Source organism: Mauremys reevesii, linkage group 3, assembly GCF_016161935.1.
Source record: "Mauremys reevesii isolate NIE-2019 linkage group 3, ASM1616193v1, whole genome shotgun sequence".
NCBI lineage: Eukaryota > Metazoa > Chordata > Testudines > Geoemydidae > Mauremys > Mauremys reevesii.
In genome coordinates this window covers 93809832-93833751 of record NC_052625.1, presented here as the reverse complement: position 1 = coordinate 93833751, position 23920 = coordinate 93809832, and the positions used below count along the sequence as shown (strand labels likewise).

At 39.6% G+C, this 23920-nt stretch overlaps 1 protein-coding gene across 13 annotated transcripts in view; it reads left to right on the top strand.

Moving 5' to 3' along the window:
- Positions 1 to 23920, top strand: part of ARID1B (AT-rich interaction domain 1B) — a 405616-nt gene that overhangs the window by 119036 nt on the left and 262660 nt on the right. For 12 of the 13 annotated variants that reach the window (XM_039529451.1, XM_039529457.1, XM_039529455.1 and 9 more), the window contains one exon: positions 7514 to 7624. In XM_039529451.1, coding sequence (XP_039385385.1) covers positions 7514 to 7624 — 111 coding nt within the window. Of the gene's footprint in view, positions 1 to 3331; positions 3917 to 7513; positions 7625 to 23920 lie in introns of those variants that run through there. The other variant, XM_039529459.1, reaches the window with a different exon arrangement.

Sequence of the window (23920 nt, the reverse complement as noted above, 5' to 3'; positions counted from 1 at the left end):
CTGTTTTTTTGGCCATATAAATTAATTAACTTTTACTGGGCGGGGTAAACAATTTCTTTGAATGAGATTTTAATTAGTGTGCTGTCATATGTTGAGGGAGATGGCTTCCTAGGTACACAACCATACCTGATTGTGTTAGTAAAGTGTATTTTGGTACCACTGCTATCTAAATGTAATAGTTGTATGTATTAACTGCTTTCTGAGCTACATTCCCAGATGTTTGATTTTTCACATATATGTATAGGCTCACTCTGTTATCTGTCACCTTCATCATTTATCTACCTTTTACTGAATAAATGCTCTTTTGATATGACTTGTATAATGTGCATTTCACTAATAAAAAAAATAGTTCCAACACAAACAAACTAGGCTGAGTATTTTTAAAAAAATCAAAATCTCATCCACTTTTGTTGCATACACCTGACAATTTGATGGCTTGGCCTGGTGCCTTTCCTAAAGTCTTATGGAGAAGCTCAACTTTCAGAGTTACTTTAGGATTTTGCTGACAGTTCCTGCTGTAGCAGCCACTGGATTTCTTCCAGAATTAGAAAGGTTTGAGTGAATGGAAACTTTTAGCCTGCTATTTTAAAGTAAGCACACATGCTACACCATTATATTTTGCTGTGATTAATAAAAACCCTAAGCTTTGTTTAGAAAGCCGAAGTTGTTAGTGGTTACAATTTTGTGAGTGAAAAGATGGAAAAAATTATCAGGAATCTAAAAGATTCCTCACTCTCAGAACTGAAAATGAAAACTACAATTCCATATGCATCTGTAGTGACATGACACACTATCCTATTTGAATATACCTTTCCTTATCATGTCTTTATCTGCAGAAACCTAGTAGAATCGTTGTGTGTTCTTTGCATTAAAATATTTTGCTGTAAGAGGGAAAAGTGATCTCATCCCTCCTGTTGTTTAGGAAAAGAATGATATTGAGCTCTTTCCTTTGTTTATAAAGCCAACACTTTGGTAAACTTGTGTATTAAATTATTTCTCCAGGTTTCCACTATCATAACTTTAAAGCAAATACTTTTAAAAAAAAAGTAAAGAGAGCACTTTGTCTGAAATTCATAGAAAGCTCATAATAACATACAGAGAAAAGGTGGATGAGGTAATACCTTTTCTTGGACAAGCTTACACGGAGCTGCTCTTCAAAGAGCTCTGTGTAAGTTTGAAAGTTTGTCTCCCAACTAATAGAATTTGGTCCAGTAAAAGATATTACCTCACCCACCTTCTCTCTCTGATATCCTGGGACCAACATGGCTACAAAAACACTGCAAACAATAATAGTTTTTCACCTTTAGGTCGCTGCTTCCCAAATTGCCAGTGACAAAAGATGTTTCTGTGTAATGACTTTACATTAAATTAATAGGTGGTCTCAGTCCTGTTCAGAATGCACAGGTGTCTACATCTTAATTGGCACGGTTGTCTACAGCAGAATTTCCCAAACTTTTTCGGCCACGGAACACTTTTCAGCCTGTTACGGAACACTTATATTATTATTTTGTAGTCGTTTGGTTTTCAAATAAAAAATTGCGTTATTTATGCTCAAATATATTTTATTTTATAAAACGAAGCAAAAATACAAATTTAAAATAACTTGAACTAACAATTTCTAACTGGAAAGCATGCATAAAGTAGTACAAAAATCAAGTGCAAGAGTCAAAATTAAAAACAGTGTTCTACTTTAAAAAAACCTGTTTTTATATATACACAAACACCAAACAAATTAGATTTTTATTAGGAAAATCTATTTTTATAAACAGAAATACAAATTTGGATTTAATGGGATTGGTGTTTCTGTGTTTTTCTATCGCAAATTCGCTTAATATTAGGAATAATACTGGAAAGTTGAATCTTCATGTCAGGCGCAGCATCAAGTCTATTCCTATATTTGGTTTTGTTGCAGTATAATACAAAAATCCTGTCTCACACAAATAAGTTGTAGTAAAAGGAAGGAGCACTCGAACTGCACATTTAGCCACATTAGGGTAGTCTTCTATTAGGCTGCTCCAAAAATTATTCAGCGGAAGATCCTTAAACTTTTGTTTCAAATCAGAGTCAGAAATTAAGTCAATTAGGCTTTCATAATTGTGCACAGAAAAGCCGACTGGTTTGGCTGTAATTACAAATGAATTTCGAACCCAAGCATTATCATCAGTAGTTGTAGGAAAATATTCTAATAAAGAGGCCTGCAAGTCACGTAAGTTAAGTGCTGTAAAATGGTGCTGGAAACTTCTTCATGGACCGTAGAATTCATTTCAGTCAGAAATTCATGTACTGTAGGGAAGCAGTCGAAGTTACTCTGCTCTACAGAAGATGCCCAGAATTGCAGTTTCTTTTTTAACGACGAAATTTTATCCATTGTAGTAAAAATAGTCACATTCTTTCCTTGCAGCAACAGATTAATTTCATTTAATTTTGCAAAAATATCTGCAAGATACGCAAGTCTCATTAGCCATGAGGAATTTGTCAGACAGCCATTAAATTTTCATCCTGAATTATCTGAAGTGAAGAATATCAGTAGTTCACTATGAAGCTCAAAAAGCCTCACAAGCACTTTTCCTCTGGATAGCCACCTCACTTCCATTTGTAAAAGAAGCGCTTTGTGCTGACTACCCATTTCCTCGCACAAAATTTTAAATAACCTGGATTGAAGTGGTCGAGATTTGACAAAATTGATAATTTGTACTGCTTCATCGAGCATAATTTTCAGATATGCTGGTATTTTTTTTAGCTGCAGGTGCTTGTCTGTGTAGAACACAATGGCTCTTAGTGCTTTCTGGTGCCACACTTATGATTCACGTTACAGCTCCCTTCATCTTCCCAGTCATTGCCCGAGCACCGTCAGTACATACATCAGTACATTTTCCCAAATTAATTTCATGCTTTCTGATAAAATTGTTAATGCAGTTGAATATTTCTTCTCCAGTTGTGTTGCTTTGCAGAGATTCACATAAGCGCAGGTCCTCTTCAATAATATTATTAAATCTATATCGGACAAATACTAGTAGCCCAGCAAGTCCTGAAATGTCTGTGGACTCATCTAGCTGCAATGAATACTCATGGCAAATTTTCAGTCGGCAAACTAGCTCTTTTTGTATGTCATCGGCAAGATCTGTGTAGTGGGGCAGCTTCCCCGCTCCCTGAGAATTTAGGCTGCAGCAGGCCAGTGGACCTGTGCAGATGTACAGCCAATAAGAAAAGGGCTTATTGAGAGCCAATCAGGGCCCAGATTGGAGGCAGCCAATCAGGGCCAGGCTCAGCCCTATAAAAAGGCTGCTCAAGGAGGGAGCAGGCAGTCTGTCCCAGGCCTTCGATAGGGCAAGGTCTGTCTCCAAAGCTGGGAGACTAGCACCTGGGACAGCGCAGTGCTGGGCAGGCCTGGGGGGGAGCAGAAGGGAACTCCAGCCCGGTGTCTGCCAGACTGCAGGCCCTGAGGGGAAGGGCCTAGCCGGTGCGAGAGGTCGAAGGGGAAGCGACCCAGGAACGTGGACAGATGGAGGGAGAGAAGGAGGGCAGGATGGCTGCCACTAGAGGGTCCCTGGACTGGGACCCAGAGTAGTGGGCGGGCCTGGGTCCCCCCTTCCACTTTGCCTTACACCTGGCCGACGGGAGTGGCTGTTTGGGGCTGCACCAACCCCCTGCCAAGAGGGGTGTGACTTCAGGGGTGCAGTTGCCCACATTGGCCGGAGTGCAGAGAGACAGCTGATTGACTCCCCCAGGTAGGGGGCGAGGATGGACTAAGGGGCACTGCTGGAGGGCAGTGGTTTGAAGAGGACACTGCAAGTTGGGAGCAACGTGGGTACACATGCCAACCAAAGGTGAGACGACGCACGGGACACCACCGGGAGAGGGCGCACCACTGGACTGTTCTAATTCCTGGAGGCAACCAGTAGGAGGCGCCGCGGTGGTGAGTCCCAACCCGTCACAATCTTTAATATGGCGTGCAACAGTATCATTTGACAACTGTACAGCATCAATTTTTTTTACCAGACTGCTCACTCAACATGCAAGTTACAACATCTTTTGCAAGTGGCTTGATAAGCGTTTCTCCAATAGTTTCTCCAGCAAGCGCTATATGGTAACTTACTTGATAAGATGCCTCTGTTGCACTTTCGTTGTCTGTTTTAGCAATTTTAATCATGGAAAGTTTACAATTTCCAAGTGAGTCACACTGCCTCTTGAAAAAACTTATATCTTTGTCTTTGTATTCAGCATGCTTGATTTCCAAATGCCTACGAAGTTTAGCAGGAGCCAATTAACTGCTAGTATTCTGTTGCACATGACACACTGCGCATCAGGAACATCTTTATTTCCAACACACGTAAAACCGAAAGACAAATAACTTTCATCATACTTTCTTTTTGGTCTTTTAACACCTGCTTCTTCTTGTTTTTTAATATACTTCAGTGGAAATTTTTTCACCCTGGATAACTCACTAGTACTAACAGATTTTTCGGCAACAAAAGACTGTGATTGTTCATCCTCACTTTGAAGTGTCACAGTATTTTGCTTGTTTATTTCGGCCACAGTTGGAGTACCAGAAGAACTTGCTTTTTGTTTCAAAGTTCCTTCTTTTAGCCACAAATCCATGGTTATTAGGTTTAGTAACAATATTTAGAAATACTGATTTTTGTCAAATTTTCTTTGTCACAAATATTTATATTGTTTCGAGCAAAGCTAGTTTAGTTGTGCTTATCACACACATGATAAAGACCCACAGGTTTGAACTTGTGGAGTGAATATGTTATATTCACCATGGCATAAAGAGAATGGTGTGTACATACTGCTGCAGTTTGCTCAGCCTCGAGTGGAAGGGGTATGACGTCACTAAATGAAATGTGCCCGAAAGGGTAGACATCAACATGCTTGCGTGCCACATTCTCTTTATGCCATGATATTCAATACGAGATCTATCAATAACCGGAAAAAGAGTTTTATGTTAAATTATAGTCATTCATAAAGAGTTGTAAACTACGCTTCAAATATGCCAACTTTAAAATAAAAAAAAAATTTAAAGACCCTTTTTTTAAAATTACGATTCTTTCACGGAACACCTATTCACATCGTGCGGAAAACCAGTGTTCCGCGGAACACCATTTGGGAAACACTAGTCTACAGTATCCACTTCTGTGTCTCACCGGCTTGTCTTTTTCCCCACCCTTAGATTTGGTCTCTCCAAGATCAGAATGGAAGAGCACTGGTGGGCCATTATAGGGAAGCTTGCTCTCCTGCTGCCTGTTAAGATAATCTGTGGCTAAATAGTGCATTTAAGTCTACAGGGCTGTCAATTCAGTCTGGAAAGACAGCCCATGGACAGTCTCCAAATGAATAACCAAGAACTGATTCAATTTGTCCTTCTGTGCTTCTCATGAAAACACATGTTGCCTCCTCCCAGGAAATTTTAGTAGGAAATGAGTTTTTAAATAAGACCCAGCAAACATGTGGGCACAGCCGTGCTTGGTACTTCATAAGGGGTTAATAACTCTTATTTGATTTTTCAAACCATAAAACATCTTTCATTTCCCAGGAAAATTGTCCTAATGTAGCAGTGTCAGTTTGGAATGAAGAATAACTTTATTTCTGGGATGATGTCTGCTAAATTGAATATCCCATTTATCTTCCTCAGTGATTTTTTTTTAAGTGATTCTTCTTTGTTGGCTGTAAAGGGAGAATGAAAAGGAAATAGAATGCTGAATGCACAGTTCAAATCCACTGTTGCTACTGTTTTCTAAACCGGGTTTATTATGAACGCCTGTGCAGTGACCACAAATAGTGTGTGACTGTGTGTGTGCTTAAACAAAAAGGAAAGCAGAGGTTTGCTCATTTGTTTGCCTATTGTGAAGCTGTCCTGCACCTTTATGCTCCTTTGTAACAGGGTGAAGGCTGCTGAATGGAGGACTTGTGCCATTTGTTGATTTTAAACCTCGCTGTTAATCCACAGGAACCTGCTGGTCTACACAGCAGGAGAGCTGTGTGACAAGTGGAAATCTGGGAGGGGAAAAAGCAGGAGGGTGTGTGTGTCACAGTAGATAATAATGATTCAGCCATCAGCCCTTGTCACCCGTAAACCTAATTGTTACCCTCTGCTGGTAGCCAGATTGAAGTGCTAGCCTTTTACGCGTTCCTTGATTTTACTTGAAACATGCTTATGATGGATAGACCAGTTTATTATTGGTTTACGTACTACTATCAGTTTGTGTTAGCTTTTGTTTTTAAACCTTGTTAAAATGTTAACATTTTTGCAGTACAGCTCAAAATGACAGAGATGGCTGGGTGAAAACAGTATGGTTGTTCACATATTTCCCTGTGTCAGACTTTCATTAGGGCAGGGGCAGAAAACTACTGCTCTGCAAGCTAAGTTTTGTGGTGTCACTCTATTTTCAATAACTGCTGTTGGGCTAGGGAATCTTAGCTATAGAATAGTCCTTTATAAGTAGCAGCAGTGTAATTTTTTTAGAGTATGGGTGGGGGTGGGGTGGAGAGAATCTTGAGATACACTTTCAAGCCAAAAAATGTAGTCTTTAAAAATAATTGTTCTTTTAGGTGTTTATCAAAATTGTAAGATAGCGGAACAAAAACAACTTAAGCCAGCAATCTGTTTTACAAATTGGGGAGAAATAAAAAAACTGAAGATGAAATGAAACAAAACAGAAAAACCTTTTAGGTGTGATACTTTTTTCCTGCACAGTCAGAAACTGGTTCTTCAACTTTCCCTGCCAGTTACACATGCTAAAATAAGCATTTCACATTCTGTCCTCCTCCTCGACTTTATGTGTAGAAGTTGGTAACCTAAAGTATAGTGGCTAAGATTATCTCTGCATCTAAAGAGTATTTTTTTCTACATGGTGTAAGTGATCTTATGCCATTATGTAACACTGCTTAGGCTTGTGCGCTGGCCTTAGGAAGGCCTTTGACTTTCACGTAAGTTGCTGATATAGACATAGATGTACCTCTGATCAACTCTAGTTCTTTTCTGGAAAGTTAGGCCATATATATATTTCACACAGTTGCAGAGAAGGTTTTATGGGTTGACAGCTTATGTTTGAAAACTGTGTCGGGATGGTGGTGGAGTCTGATTACATAGTATGATTATCTAGCATTCTCAGATCCAATATTGTAAGATCTTCCAACTGGTTCAGTATTTCAGCTAAAGATTTGCTCTGAATATTTGATCAGCTGGAGAATATTTTGGCTTCTTAATCTCTCCAAAAAAAAAAGTATTTAATTAGTTATTTTAACCTGTACCAGAGGAACAGAAATGGGCACGAAATTCTGTTTAGACTCTGCCATTCTTATTTCTTTATAAAACATTCAAGTCATAATGGCACCGAGTAGGACCTGGTGATTCCACCGAAAAAGGATGTTTGTCTAATACAAAATTTTGATCAACAAAAAACAGATCAGAAGTCAACCATTATATCTTCACCTTTCCTTCACATGGGTTTAGCTGTGAGTGCTGTGGCATATGAATAATCATAGTGTTTTTATAATTTTGTTTTTGCAGGACATGTCTCAGGAAGGCTATGGAACCAGATCCCAACCCCCTATAGCCTCAGGAAAGCCTAACCATGAAGACTTAAACCTAATACAACAAGAAAGACCATCAAGCTTACCAGTAAGAAATTAATGTGCCAGTTGTAGAATAGTAGTACATTATTTTAAAATGAAAAATATTTTATAAAGATCTTATTGTCGCTATGATATGTGGATGAGTTTTTGGGATGACAAATATATGACAATTTTAGTACCACATTTGTTTTAAAAGCATAATGAAAACTGATTACAGTGAATGATCTGTATATTATCTAGGATAATCCCGTATCCCTTGAAGGAAGTCTCTTATTCAGATAATTCATTTGGTATTAATTTGTTTAGTGGCCATCACACAGTTTGCCATATTAAATATAGTTTATTCTGTCAGTGTAAGATTCAGATATTGTGTGTGTGTTCGTGTTCATAGCTTGAACTGGTTCAGGACTGTAGCTGATTCACAAATTTGTACCCAGATTTGTCTGTGCATGGAGAGAAAAGAACTCCTTCTTAGCTTTTTTGGTTTTGCAGTCATACACAAGAGAATTATTCAGGGTCTTTTTAACTCCTGACTCCTCCTTTGAGGGTTTTCTCCCCTGAAGTATGTTTTGATTTTATTTCAAAGACCTTGTAGGCATAAGTAAGGAAGCAACACTGCCATGAGTTATTCCCTCCAAACACTGTTCATTAGTTGTCAGCATAGTATGAGACACTTGCAAAAAATACTGGACACATCTTTTCACAAGTTAATTGTGTTTTAGTCTATTGGAGCAGTCTAAAGAATTATATTAATCAGAACGATAGTAACACTTTATATTGGTCTGGTTATTATCACTTGAGTTTTTGTGATAGATGATCATGTTAAATTAGCCTTGCCTAGTTGTATTAGCTTTATGCATAATTGAAAAAAACAGACTAACACCGATAAATTGATACACTTAGCAGAGACATCAGGGCTATCTGCACATGGAGGTCTTCAGTGTCCTCATAAATGCCAGCTGTAAGATGCAAACTATGTTTTGGCTGTGTTTCCATTTACCTCTGGTTGTTTTATAAGAAGTAAATCAGCTTCATGTGCCCACACAAATTTAAACCAGTTTAAATATTTTTAGGTTAGAAGAGTCACATCAGTTAGACCAAGTGATTTGTGGCTGTGAATACGGTTGCATTGAACTGTAGGATATTTCCAAGAGACCTCCTACAGTTCAGTGGGCATGTAATCATTTTAAATTAGTGGAGGGACCCATTCGAAGAGCAGGTAAATTAAGTATGCTTAACTTATCTAGACACTGAAGTTATATGTGAAAAATCCAAGAACTTACTGAATTTTTCCAATGACATATGATGCTACCATCCATTCCTAAAAGCATAGGAAGAATTTGCAGCCAATCAATCAAATATTCAGAACTAGACAATTATCATAAAATTGTTTCATGTTGTGACAACTCCACTTGATAGGTTGATCAAGCTAAGTTTCTCCCCACTTTGTAGGTTTTTCTGTTGTTCAAATCACCTATCTATCTGTCCTGTCTACAGATGTTTTTAAGCCCGTGTTAAAGAAAAGACTATGTAATCAGCATATTTTTAGAGGTTTTAAAGTTCCATTTTTAAAACATAGGACAGTGACCAGCAGTATGTATGCCATAAATTCCTTCCACCTGGTTTTATACACTTAGATATATGTGTGCTTTGTAGAGGAACTATGAAAATAGGTTTAAACAGCGCTGTCCACTTACTTTTGAACTGGTTTTAGTTTCAGCATTTTTCCAGTAAACCGTTTTTGAGACTAACTCAGAAATGGTGGTTGACAGTCAGTTATACATCGCAAATAGTGTGGACATGAACTGTTTTGGCAACAGTTAAACATATTTAAAAACTTTGATGTGGGCAGGCCCTTTCCCCCTCTCTGTAGTTGATTGTCTCCCTACCCCACAAAGTGTAAGGAGTTACCAGCCACATAATGGTCTAATTTGGTTACCGTTTTGTTACATGCAAGCTATTTAAAATTTCAGCATCTGTCCTACTTTTATAAGCCCTCCCCCATCACCAAAATATGAGAAGAGTATCGAATATTATGCGTCACTAAGTGTTCAGTATATTCAGTAGTTCATTATTATTCTAACCATAAGTTGATGGTGTTATAATTTAATCATAAAATTTTTGGCCCTGTAGCTTTACATTTGTGACTTTAACATAAATACCTTTATTCATTGAATTCACCACTAAAAAACTTTGATAAAAATCCCAAGTCTGCTTCATCCACTCAAAAATCCTACTATTTTAAAAGGGTGGAAGAGGGGGACTAACATGGAGTGGAAGATGTTTTTCTCTTTTCATTCCTTCTAAAAACAAAAGCAACCCTACATATTTACACACATTGTTTCCTATTTTGTGAATGAACCATCCTCCACCTTCTTAATCTCAGAAAGAAAATCATTCTTGTATTATTAAAAAATACTTGTCCTTCTGAGATTGTGTTGGGATCAGAATGACACTAGCCCATATATTACTAACCAAAGGATGCTGGAATGGTAAATACTGTAGCGTGGTTCTTTCTGGGGGTAAGAATTGACTGAACATATTATTCCACCTGCACCAGCTTCCCCCACCTCTTACTTGAACAGTAACGTTTTGTATCCAGTTTTTGTCTAGCTACCAAAACATGTGACCAGCATCTCTGGTGTAATATTCCCCAAATTCCTCTAGTTTAAAACTGGGTGCTCAGGAGTCATTTTGGTGCCATTAAATATATCTTTGGAGTGCTGTTTTTAAAATCTGTTTTGTAATGCTGTTCTTGAGGGTAGTCAGTAAGTTTCCATGGGCTATCTTAGTCTCAAATAATGCCAAGGTTGCTGTGTTTTTAATAATAAAATTCGGTTATGTTTTAGTTCATGATAGTGTAGTATACAATTTACCTATTAGAGTTTACTTCTTAAGGGTGTTAGATGACATCATAACTGCTTGCTCTAAGTTACGTAGCAAACTTATACACAGAGCTAAAAGAACAAAGAAACCAAATAATAAATGTTGGATGGTTTTCCCTGACCCTGGTAAAAGGCTTCCGCTTTGATGGATTTCAAGAGGAATTAACCACCTTCTGCATTTGTGTCATCCTTTTGGAAGTTTTCCAACAGGTTAGTGTCATAGTAAGCACTGCTAAACAGGTCAATAGTTGTTCCATTTCCTTCACACATTGTATATAAAAGTCCTGGTATGAATGTCCCCATAAAGTTCAAAGCAGACAAATTTGTAATGTGGGTTGGTAACAAATGTCTACAAACAAAATATAGTTTTATTGGCTACTCCTAATGGCTCATCAGGTGCTATACAAAGTTCCCCTTTCTTCTCGTAAATGTTCAGCTATCTGGAGGGTTTGCCCTAGAGGGTTTTGACCATGTGGAGTCACTAAGAGTCCAAGTGAAATGTTGCATAGAATAGTACTTACAGCACTTTTGTTTTGGTCACAATTGGAAGGAAATGCCAGGCTTTTGAGAAAACCTGGTTATTTGGTTCTCTGTGAAGGAAAGGAAGTAATAAATGGAAACTGTTCCCTATTAGGCAGAGGGAGAGGAGGGGGGAGAACCCTGGATGAAAATGTCTGGAGAACAGCTACTACGGAGGAGATTTCTTTAAAGTTAAGGAATAGTGGCAAAAGATACACAGTTCTGTGATCGCTGGAAAGGTAAAAATCCTTTACCTTTCTACTGGCTTTGCAGATAAGGCTCCCTAACGATACATCAGCAACGTGGTTGTTGTAGGCAGTAAAAGAGCTTAGATTAGCTATAGACTCTCTGCGTGTGGTGTGTGTCATTTCATAAACTTTCACCACTGGTGAGGTAGCTAGGATGAGGGGGGTGAAATGAGGAGTTCATTTATTATTTGTGATTAGTTTTTAATTGATTTCCACAAGAAAGTTCTCAGATGCAGTATCTTATTTTTCACTAAGGTCCTATTTTTGTCCAGTTTCCAGCTTGGTTGGCTGAGTACTAGGTCAAGTGACTCTTCCAAGATCACCCTGCCTTAGAACATAAGCTTTTCCTACACTAGCTTCAAGTCCCCTGCTCTATACTAGGCCACTAGGGCAGTGGTTCCCAAACTTGTTCTGCCGCTTGTGCAGGGAAAGCCCCTGGTGGGCCAGGCTGGTTTGTTTACCTGCCGCGTCCGCAGATTCAGCTGATCGCGCTCCCAGTGGCCGCGGTTCGCTGCTCCAGGCCAATGGGAGCTGCTGAAAGCGGCATGGGCCGAGGGGCATATTGGCTGCTGCTTCCAGCAGCTCCCATTGGCCTGGAGCAGCGAACCGGGGCCAGTGGAAGCAGCGATTGGCCGAACCTGCGGATGCAGCAGTAAACAAACTGGCTTGGCCCGCTAGGGGCTTTCCCTGCACAGGCAGCGTAACAAGTTTGGGAACCACTGCCCTAGAGGAAACTGGATGGCTTCCCTCATAGCTCATTCCAAAGCTCGGTGGGCCACTAACCTGTACTGTACAGGAAGCAGCCTCCTAACACATTTCTTCTTAGTCTTTTAGCTAAGATCAGATCTAGAATCAGTTCAATATCAGATATTTCCTTTGGGGTGAGTGGGGAAAGATGATATTCATCATTTGCTGTGCAATGGAATAAATGCTGTACTAGATCGTCTCTGCCTTTTAACTTCTGTTTTCTCAGGTTAATCCTAAAATCTAATATCTTTATTGGGTTCTTTTAATGGATACGCAACAATTTTATGAACAAATAAAAATAGTAATGAACCATGAAATTAGAATGCTGTCTGTACCTTGTGTGATACTCTGATCTTTGAATCATGTTTAAGTTTGGGTGCACAAACTTTTACAGAGGTCCCAGCTCTAGAGTAAAGTGGGGCCTTGTTTCATTACATTTGACAGTATGGACAACAACACAACAATTATTCCTCTGTGGTTTTGTTTACCACTTAGTGTTTCTAGTATTTTGTGTATTACACAAAGGGGCATTTAAAATGCTGAGCAGTTATTCCTTTGCATACTATGTATTTTTGAACTGGTCCTATTATTGGGAAAACTAGATTTCCAAGATTCTCTGCGTAGGTAATATAGTTATTGGTGCAGCTTAAATTTGCGTTATATCGAGGTAGAGGTGTAATTATTATTAGGGTAGATAAGCTACAGAGGTGTAGAGAAAGGGGAAATCAGCAGCCGTAAGGGAAAGGTGGTGATAGAGACTCTATTATTTGGTACTGCAGATAGATACTTTGCAAGTAAACAAACCAAAAGAAAACCTAATAAAAATTCAAGTGTCGTTAAGAAAACTCAGAATGTTATTGCTGATTTGAAGAAAGGTCAGTAAACTGGTTCTTGGTAATAGAAGGTAAATGTAGCCTGTGGCTGATAAATACATGGATAGTGCATGGTAGCAATTGTAGCCTCTGGTTATTTACTTTTATTCATCTCTTGAGCTGAAAATAACTATTTGGAAATATGTTAAATCCAAGAAAGGGGAAAATAGGAATATATAATACTTGTGAATGAAATTTTCCATTGTTTTTACACAGTGAGCGATGAGAGTGGTGTCTTTCCCCCACTCTCCTTTTGCTTTCTCCTGCAGTGTTATAAAATAACTGAATGATCTTGTTTTCCTTTGTTTGGGTCAAGAAATTTTAGCTGAAAATTGTTACTCTGTGAAAGAAGATTATTGACTCAACAAGCCTTCAATTTTCAGTGAATAACACTCCCACCCTCTAGCTTCAGGAACATGTCGTGCATGCATTCTATTTTAAAGTACAGACTGTAATTTAAAACTGAGGCAGTTTGATGCCCCACTGAACTCTGTTTAAGCCTGGAATAAAGGGAAAAAAGCTTTAAGCTACAAAGAAGTGACTAAGCTTTCTCAAATGCTTTCCCCTGCCACTATACATCAGGTTGAAAAGTTTGAAGGTGCTACTTAAAAAAAAGTTATTTTAATCCCCAACTGAACTTAGTTGCCTTTTATTTTCTTCTTCCTCTTCCATTTCACATAATAAAGATAGAACATGTTTATATGCTCACATGCACACACATATATCTATAAATAAATAAAATCTTGTCTGTCGTCTTGTGTTTCTAAAGCACCTAGCACCATATTTAGGTGCTGATTCTAGAATGGATTCTGTATGCATACATTTGTTTGTATGACTGTATAGGTCAGCATACTGGGCTCTGGTGTGAGTGGGCACAGTTCCCTTGAAGTTAATGATGTTATACTAGGGATGAATTTGATTCAGCACATACTGTAATCACTCGTTTATAATAAAGGGTGAAATCCTGGCCCCCCTTTAAATTCAGTTTAAGTCCTCCAATTGTATTTAAATGATTTTTAAATTTATGTATGAGTAACCCTGAGTAAGCCCTCTGCAAAAAGGGCAAATCTCACCCATAAAAACTGGAACATTTATTCTTCAAGTAAGTATTCTTGCTGGTAAAATAATCATAATACTCAAATGTAGATAAGATCTCTTAGCTCCTTTATTCTGTTGTTAGTGATTCATTTGTTTTCCATGCTTTTCAGGGGTGCATGCTTTTATTTGATGGACTGGCCAGGTTTATTTTAAATATTTAAAATGCAATGTTATGCCTGCTATAAAAGTATGGAAAATAGCATTTAGTACCAGAACAGTGTAAAACAATATTAAGCACTTCTTTAGCATATTCTGTTTTCAAGGCAGTTTACAAAGTATCCTCACAACAACCCTCTGTGACAGGTAAATTGTTATTCCCATTTAACACTTGGGAAAACTTAGACACGGAAAAGTTAAGTGAACTGTCAAGCCCCTAGAGGGAGGCTATTTCAGAGCCATGATTAGAACTTGGGGATAGTTAAAGCTTAATGCCATAATGACCTTTATTTAGGACATTTTCAAAAATGGAGGCCTAAAATTAAGTTCTGTAAGTGATTTTTCAGAATGTGCTGAGCATCCAGTAGTTCCCATGGAAGTCAGTGGGAGTTGCATGCATGTGCTCAGTTCCTCTCAATATCAAAACACTTAGGTTCCTAAGTATGGACTTAGGAACTTAACTTTGGACTTCAATTTTTGACAGTCCTGGCCACAATTTGTGTGATTGTACATGTTTTCCTCATCTCTTTGATTACATGTAAGTTTTGAGTAGAAAGCAGATTTTTTTTACCATGGCCTATGTTTGTTTATTCCTGTGTGCACACTCAGATCACTATATAGAACAATAAGACAAAAGGATATTACTTATTGGAATAGTATTGTGGGAAATACCTGAGACACTGTTAATAGTTTTTCTTTGTTTTGTTTCTACTACAAGTATTTTTTGTAAGAGCATGTTCTGTGGAACGACTCCCTTACTGAGAGCCAACCATTCTAAAGGATGGCCTCAGCCTCAGAACACTGATTAAATCCAGTAACTCATTCTGACCAGCAATATCAGAAGTCAGATAGTAGATTCCCTTTTCTTCTTCCTCCTCCACCACCACCTGTTCTTTGTTTGTTTGCTTGTTTATTTATTTATTTGTACCCATCATAGTGCCTAGGAGCCTTAGTCATGGACCAGGACCCCATTGTGTTGGCACTGTACAGACCCAGAAGAAAAAGATGGTCCCTATTCCAGAGAGCTTACAATCTAAGTATAAGATAAGAGACAACAGATAGATACAGACAGACAGGTGGAGTGCAAGGAAACAGGATTGGTCAGCATGATAGGCAGTGCTCTGTTGTCTTCCAGTACCCTGATCATGATTTTCTTTTCAAAATTTCTTAGGTCTCAATCCTGAAACACTTACACATCTGAATAGTCCCATTGAACGCAATGGCACTATGTGCGTAAATGTTTGCAGGATCAGGGCCTAAGATTGTCAGCTCCAGATCAGGTAGGGGCTGAGTCATCTTCTGTGGTTGTGGAGCATTTTAGCATGCTGGTGCACCAAAGTTAATTGAGGCGTCCATAATACAAATGATAAATATAAACACATGATTATTGTTTATTGTCTATTTATTTATATTATGGTCATGCATATTGTTCATTGTCTGTTTGTTTATATTATGGTCTGATCAAGAAGCAGAGTTTCAAGCACAATGAGCTGTAGCGAGTTCTGTTGACAACAGTGGATTTTGAATTGGGTCCTAGGTTTCTCTTAACTTCCCTCAAATTTGCTTTCTTGAAATCTAATACTGTTGTACTACTGCATTCTCAGAAACCATTTCTCACTGTGTTGAAGTCACATATGTTGGATTCACTATCAGCAACCTTCTCTTTAGTCTCCCCCGTTAGTAAGGAAATCCAAAATGGATTCTCTACTTTAACAGCAAAATATAGTGTAGAAAAGTATGAAAAGTGTACATGAGATATTCTGTGTGTTGCTTAGTAAAGTACCTCATTTCAGTGACTGCAAAGATTCATATTCTGAATTAAGGGTTCTCTGCCTCTGTCATACGAGGACACCCTGAATTTTGGCCACTTGCAATAGATTTCCTTAGGTACAACAAGAGTTTTTTGTGTCAGTCCCACATCATTGCAGCAATGGAGGTACTGTTGGAATGGGCACAGTGCTGTATGGGAGTACACAACAGCGCAGGGATCTCAAACTCAAATCACCACGAGGGCCACATGAGGAACTAATACATTCGCCTGAGGGCCGCATCACTGACAAAAGCTGCCCCCTGCCCCTACACCACCCCTTCCATGAGGCTTTGCCCATGCCCCGCCTCTTCCCACCCCTTCCCCAAAGTCCCCACTTCAACTCCATCCCCTCCCTGCCCCTATTCCAACCCTTTCCCCAAATCCCTGCCCCTGCCCCGCCTCTTCTCTGCCTCCCCCCCTGAGTGTGCGGCTCCCCGCTCCTTCCGCCTCCCTCCTGGAAAGTGCTAAGCACCGCCAAACAGCTTTTTGGTGGCGGGAAGCACCTGAGATAGGCAGGGACGCGGTGCACGTGGGGGTGGGTGAGGGGAGCTTGGCGGCCGCAGGAAATAACTCCGGGGCGGGGTGGGCGGGGAGCTTGGCGGGCTGCATGTTTGAGACCCCTGCAATAGCATCTGAAGTTGGGTTGTAAAAGCTTCCCACTTCAGCAAAAAGCTAGGGACAGGGAATTGAAAACAGGCTTGTGATCTCCTTCCCCTCCCCATAGATAACTGCAGATGACCCTCTGAGGCATCTTGGCCCACAGGTTGAGAACTGTTGTTCTAAATCAATAGCAAGAACTGAATTTTGAGGCACATTTGAATAATTGTATTAGCATAGGAAAATGTGCTGTTCTGGATTCTCTATTTCACATCATGATTGATTAAGTGACATGAATTTATAAACTGCAGTACGTGATGTGTCAGATTGTAACTGTTTCTGAAGGTGGCAATTATGCGAGGAAAAACAGCTTTTAAAGTATCCTTGCTGCTGATTATTAAAGAAATTAATATGTTGTGAAGAGATGTAACATATAACACGCTCGTGGGAGTGGGAGTCTGGATATGTATATTTGTATGTACTAATACACATGCAGCTGTAAGCAATGAGTAAGTTTGCTGTACACACAATAAATGGACCCAATAAAGACGATAAATCTAGTGTTGTTTCATGTCATAAAAGCATAAGTTGCATTCCTGCACATATACTGGTATAGTATAACAAATGATTAAAATATTTTGGCATAAAAAAGAGGTGTAAAACATTATTATTTTTATTTTTAATAAAATGTAAGCTGCACAAAGCCCAGTATAGTCATTAACAAAAATCTCTAGAGAAAGTCAGAATCTGAACATGGTCTGACTTTATCAAACTAAACCGACTAACTTTCTAATTTTGCAGTATCCTGTTTATGGTTTTAAGTACACATTCTCTACTGACATGAATTAGTTTTGCATAAGGCATAAGTTATTGCAGAATTTGGTCCCTTTAATTTAGATTTTTATTGCTGTCTTTGGAAGTAAGCTAATTTCCCCCCATTCATTTCTTTATTTCTGTGTATTATGAAGAACCTCCAATAATCTCCCTCTATATTTAATTTGCAGGATTTCACAATAATTTAATAATAAGAACAGTTACTGAATGAATACTTCACTCGAAACATCATTTTTCTTCCTGCATTTGCATATTGAGTAATGTTCAGTTAAGAAAATACATGAAACGTTAGAAAAAAAGGTAGAGATGTTGAATTTAGCTTTCAGGGCAACTATGGAGCATTGTGTGGATGATTTATTGATTATAAGGCTATAAAAACAATCTTGGGTGTTTTTTAATGAAGAATATTTCACAGCTGTGATTTCACAGTAGTGAAACATAACCCTCAAACTCTTATCCTAGCCAGTGTGCAGTGGGGTTTTTTTTCCGCTTCATTTTTTGATAGCTGACGGTATAATTTTTGCTCATAATTTTAAAGATAATGACAGAGTAGGGAGGAACACATACACACGATTTTTAATTATTTAAATAAGTGTTACTTCTCTCTACGTGACTTGTTAGCCATTTTTCCAGATTGAAGTAAAGTATTATAAACTACTGGAGCTTTTTGGCTCCAAAACTTTTCAGCTTTTTTTTTTTTTTTTTTGCAAAAAGTATTTGCACTGCACTGCCTGCAACTGAATGTGAGAGGAGACAGTTCTCACTGCTATCTGCCTACGGGATTTTCCACTTCTGTCTGCAAGCAAGCAGAGGTCAGATAGGAAATACTAATATTATATATATATATATAATTACTAATCTGGCTGCAGTTTCTGTGGGAGAAGGAACTGGCAGAAGAGTGGAGATTCTTTGCTGTTGAGTGTCGGTTGCTGTTTTTGCTCGTTTTCCCAGGAATGTAGATTAGACTGGAAAAATAAGGTAAGGATTTTAAAAAATTGGCTTCATCAAAGAAAACAAACTTTCCTTTATTGTATAATAATTTTGCTCACCTGGAATCAGAAGGTCTATAGTTAACTAGTCACTCAAGCTATGTCTACGCTATATACTAAGCCTGGGCCTTCCACACACAGAAATCTTTCTGACTTGGGTCAGCAAGCACTCAGAACCCAGGTCCTAGGATACTGCTAGGGGCTGGGTCTGTGACTCAGGTCCAACCCCTGTCATTTTGCAGTGTGGATGCAGCTCAAGCTGCAGACCCAGGTCAGAAGGTCTGCATATAATCATAGGACTGGAAGGGACCTCAAGAGGTCATCTAGTCCAGTCCCCTGCACTCATGGCAGGACTAAGTATTATCTAGACCATTCCTCTTCCTTGTAACAACCTTTTTATTTACTTGAAAACTGTTATCATGTCCCCTCTCAGTCTTCTCTTTTCCAGACTAAACAAACCCAGTTTTTTCAGTCTTCCCTCATAGGTCATGTTTTCTAGACCTTTAATCATTTTTGTTGCTCTTCTCTGAACTTTCTCCAATTTGTCCACATCTTTCCTGAAATGTGGCGCCCAGAACTGGACACAATACTCCAATTGAGACCTAATCAGCATGGAGTAGAGTGGAAGAATTACTTCTCGTGTCTTGCTTACAATACTCCTGCTAATACATCCCAGAATGATGTTCGCTTCTTTTGCAACAGCGTTACACTGTTGACTCACATTTAGCTTACAGTATGGACACATTAGGATGGCTCTGAGCCCGGGTCCAGCAATTGTAAACCAGATTTAAAGTGCAGTATGGATGCTTAGGCATGGGCTTGTAACCACTGAGTCCACAAGACAGTGCAATGTAGACATCAGAGTGAGAACTATCCTTTAACATTTTGAACTGCTGGTTGAGCACTGAAAATGTTGGTTTGCGTGGGTTGGGGGTTGTGGGGATGAGGAAGGAGCTATGGATTGACATGCTCTCCTCCCCCCAGCTAAAAAACTGTAATACTTCACAAATGAAAGCTGTGATTAGATCTCTTTACACTTAGCCTCTGTTTTTAAATGAAATATTCTGGAACATGGAATACTCTCCACCCTTTATAAATGCTTGGAGGTGCTCTGGGCCCAATTCTTCTTTTCTCACACCTTGGGTAGTCTAACCTGCTCTTCAGGGATCCACCCTGCAAGGGGCTGAATGCTGCAGCCCTGATCCAGCAAAACATGTACACACCTGCTTGACTTTAGAAGCATGAGTAGTCCCATCTGGACTTAAAGTTAAACCAGGGCACAAGTGCTTTTCTGGATCAGGACCAAAGTGCTCAGTACCCTGCAGGATCAAATCCATACGCCTGTAAATAATGAGTGTAAAACCCTGTCATAATGTTTTTTACATGCCTCAGTTTATGCAGGTATAAATGACGCTACATAAGGTGCAAGGCAGTGGAGACTTATGCCCCCCTTTGTATTCTGTCTTCTGTTGCATCTGAGGGCAGGCCTACACTACAGCCTAAGTTGATATAACTTATGTTGCCTCCCCCCAGCACTATAGCTGCTTCTCTCTGAGGTGGAGTAATTATGCTCACGGGAGAGCGCTCTCCCATTGGCATAGCACGTCTTCACCAGACACTACAGCGGTGCAGCTTGCTGCGTTAATGCAACACTGTAGTATAGACTTGCCCTGAGACTTGGAGCTTCTAGTTTAACCACACTGGTGTGTATTTTTGCTTTCGGGGAGGGTACATATAAATGCCTCTTGATGCTGTAAGATATAATAGGTAGGACGGTGGAAGTGAATTTTACAGTAACCTATATTTGTGTACAGGTGCCAGCTATCACTTTTTCTTCTTGTCTTGAAGGACATGGGTTTAGGTTTTACAAACGAGTTGGGCTTTTAGCCAGTTTGGACACTGCAGTGCTGTACTGAGATGAAAATGTTCTTTACAGAGGAAGATACTGGAGCCCAAGGTTACTTGTAATCCCCTCTGGTAGCTGTCCAAGTGGAAGCAAAGAACATAAACATCCATTTCTGAAGAGAACAGAAGATAACTCCATAGTCATGGTCAATATTTCTCCCCTTTAACTAAATCATAGAGAAGTTATGCAACCTAATGTCATCTAGATTTAAAAAAAATTCTCAACAAATAAGACTTCAAGACAGAAACAAAGTCAGACATCAAGGTGTTGGGCTGTGATTGGTCACCCTCTGGAATCTCTTCATTCCCACAGACCTATTTCCCTCTCGAAAAGATTCCACATGAGGCTGACCCAACTCTCCTTAACTCTCCCCCGCACTAGTCCACAGGAGCTAATTGCTGCTGCCTGTCCTGAGCCAGCTGTAAGAGTGTCAGACTGAGTGAGACATGAGGCATTCCTCCTCCTCTCTATGGAAGGAACACATGCCTCCTGGTGACCTGGGGAATTAGAGTCAAAGAATGGACCTGACTTGGATTTGTGTCTTCCTGGTAACAACAATTGCTAGGCTACAGGACCAGTCCCATGCATAGGCTTTTAAGTAGTTATTTTATTTGTTCCATAGGAACATATTGATGAGACAGTAATGTAGCCTAAACTAATCTGTGTGGCTTTATATTATCATTATTTATTGCCACAGTCTAAAGATTGGTAACATTTAAAAGTGAGCTAAAGACCATTTCCTCTCCTTCTCTTCCAGTGCTTTCTTCTTCTCTGAATTGGTCTTAAAGTTCTCTTCATTGAAATAAACCTTTCCTTCTTCTAATTACACTGAAATTGTAAGACTAAAATGTGGGTTTGATTTTAAAAACTCCAAGAGGCTATAGTGTCGTTAGGTTAAATGAGTAAATGGATTTTGCTTTTTAGAGGGCTGCTTGGTATTTGAAACAGTTTTTGACAAATGCTGGAGTTACACAAATATAGAAGTAGCAGTTACAGAGGTGGTTTAGCAAGTCCCTTAGAAGATTCATGCAGATCCAGCAGTCACTCTATTTTGAACGAAAAGAAGGATGGTACTAGCTATTTTTACTTTGGCCTGGGAATGAAATATAAAGGCAGGCAGGACTCTGTGCTATATAATTTTTGTTTAATCTGACTCCATTGAGATTCTTTCCTGTTTTCTTCTTGTCTTTGAGTGTGTTTTGTTAATGCAAAAATCTCCCCTAGGATTGTGAATACTGTGGTTCAGTCCAACTCCTAACCTTCCTGGATATTTTTATAATTTATCATCAGCTGACACAGCCTGGGTTGAATATTCTTACCACTCCCTCTGGCTGCTGGAAGTCTGAAATTACATCTTTGTCTTTGAAGTCAGGCACACTGTTAGCGTTGCTATGGTGACAGGGTGGGTAATGGCCTCCACAGAGAGGAGATTGGTATTTAGCGTTTGAACGCTGCTGTACACAAGGCCTTGATTTTTAGAGTGGTTACTGAACTATCCCCTTTTAGTAAATGTTTAAAAATTACATTTTTACATGGTTTTACTAGATTAGTAGTCATGGTTTATTTCATTTTAACTGCGATGATAAAAGCATTATTCCATTAAATGGGTAGCTTTCCCTCCCCCCCCCCCTTTGGTTTATGCATTATTAACACAAGCTTTCCTGTTTTGCTTGTAACATTTTATAGGCTTTTTCAAACATGCAGTCAGATTTGCTCTGTTGCTCCCTTATTTTCAGGACTTAACCCTTTCTCTGCTTGATCTTTCCTTCGGCAACTTAGAAAGAAGCTTTGAACAGTTTAGGATGCTCGCATTTTAAAGAAAGAGGCTTAATTTTTGAAGCATTGGAAAACAGTGGTGCAGATGAGTCTACTTTTGTTCACTGAATACAAGCAATACTGAGCCAAGTACTGTGCTTTCTGACACCAAGCACAAGCTCCTTGATTTCAGTGGGGCAGTCCAGGATTCAAGTCAAAGCAGAATTTTGTCCACCAGTTTGATATCTGTGTCAAGTTTCTCCCCTGGACTCCTCCCCCTCAAATCGTTTGTGGTTATGAGAATGAGATGCAAAGTTTGTTGTCAGTCTCCCTTCCCCCAGAACACAGAAAAGACTTTTGGAGGTGAAGCTTCCCTCATTTGCATTTTCTTCTTCCCTTAAACAAACATAAAGCTAACTAAGTATCATCTGAACACTTTGTGTCATTTTTATTGCTCTCTAGAGGATGTCTTGATATCATTTCTAGGGCTTGTCTGCATGGTGCGTCGGTGTGCACCTGCTGGGGTGTAAATTGTAATGTGCACCAACAGGTTGCTCACTGACCAGCCAGTATGGGCCCTGCTGGTATTCACTATAAGTACTTTGGTGTATGTTAACATACTGCTGTTTGAAACGGGACTACATTAACGCACATTAGGGAACTTGTAATGTGCACCAGCAGGGTCCCTACAGTCAGTCAGCGTGCGACACGCAGGTATGAACTAGAATTTACACAGCAGTTGGTGAGGGCTAACGCACTGTGTAGGCAATCTCACAGGCCAGGTCTACACTATAAACTTAAGTATCAGAGGGGTAGCCGTGTTAGTCTGGTTCTGTAGAAGCAGCAAAGAATCCTGTGGCACCTTATAGACTAACGGATGTTTTGCAGCATGAGCTTTCGTGGGTGAATACCCACTTCTTCGGATGCAAGCCTATAAACTTACATCAGTATAACTACGTTGCTCGGGGGTGTGAAAAATCCACACCCTGAGCGACACAGTTATACTAACCTAGCCCCTGGTGTAGACAGCACTGGATCAACGAGGGGGCTTTTCCTGTCAACATAGCTACCACCTCTTGCAGAGGTGGATTAACTACAATAACGGGAGAATCTCTCCCATCGGCACAATAACATCTTCACTGAAGCACTGTACTGTTGCAGCATTGTAAGTGTAGACCTGCCCATAGTCTCTACCAGGCAAACAAGTACTTCAGGTGTAGAGATTCTTGCATCCCTGCAGACGCACACACACACACACACACGCGCACTGTTTCTGTTTGCAAATGTTGAGGCTGAAAAGCAAATCTGACTTTGTTTTACCTTTGTTCCTTCATTTTAACTGTACATTTGTTGTACTTGTTGAAAGGTGCTTGATTGACTCTGGGGAAGCAGAAGACATGAATTTATCCACAGAATAGATTCATGACAGGCAACAGTGATGCAAGCATCTCCATGCTACCCCCCCCCCCCCCCCATCTCTCTAAAACCTGACCTGGAAGGACCCATCTCTAGGGATGAGAGGGCTGCTAATTTTCAAGTCTCTCAATTCTTAGCCTTTTTACTGATGTTGCCAACAAGGGTTTCAGTTGTAGTGATGGCTTTTATGTGATGGACACTTGTTTCCTGGAAAATGGACTGAGATCGCTACGTTTATTTCGACCTAGGCTGACTCAAACCATTGTTAGGGGTGTAAAGTTCATGATCTTACCCTTAAGCCATCCAGTCCTCCACACCAAAAAGAATCCGTGTGGGTGTTCTTAATATACATGCAACTCATAGCACCAGTTGGAAATACTTCAAAGAAAATGTATGTCCTGCCTCAGGGAGACTATTGTGGAGAAGAATGATGGTCAGATCTTTAGAGGATAAATGGACAATCAACACAATTTTCTAACTGGCAGAGGAGGTAGTTTGAGAACAGTGCAA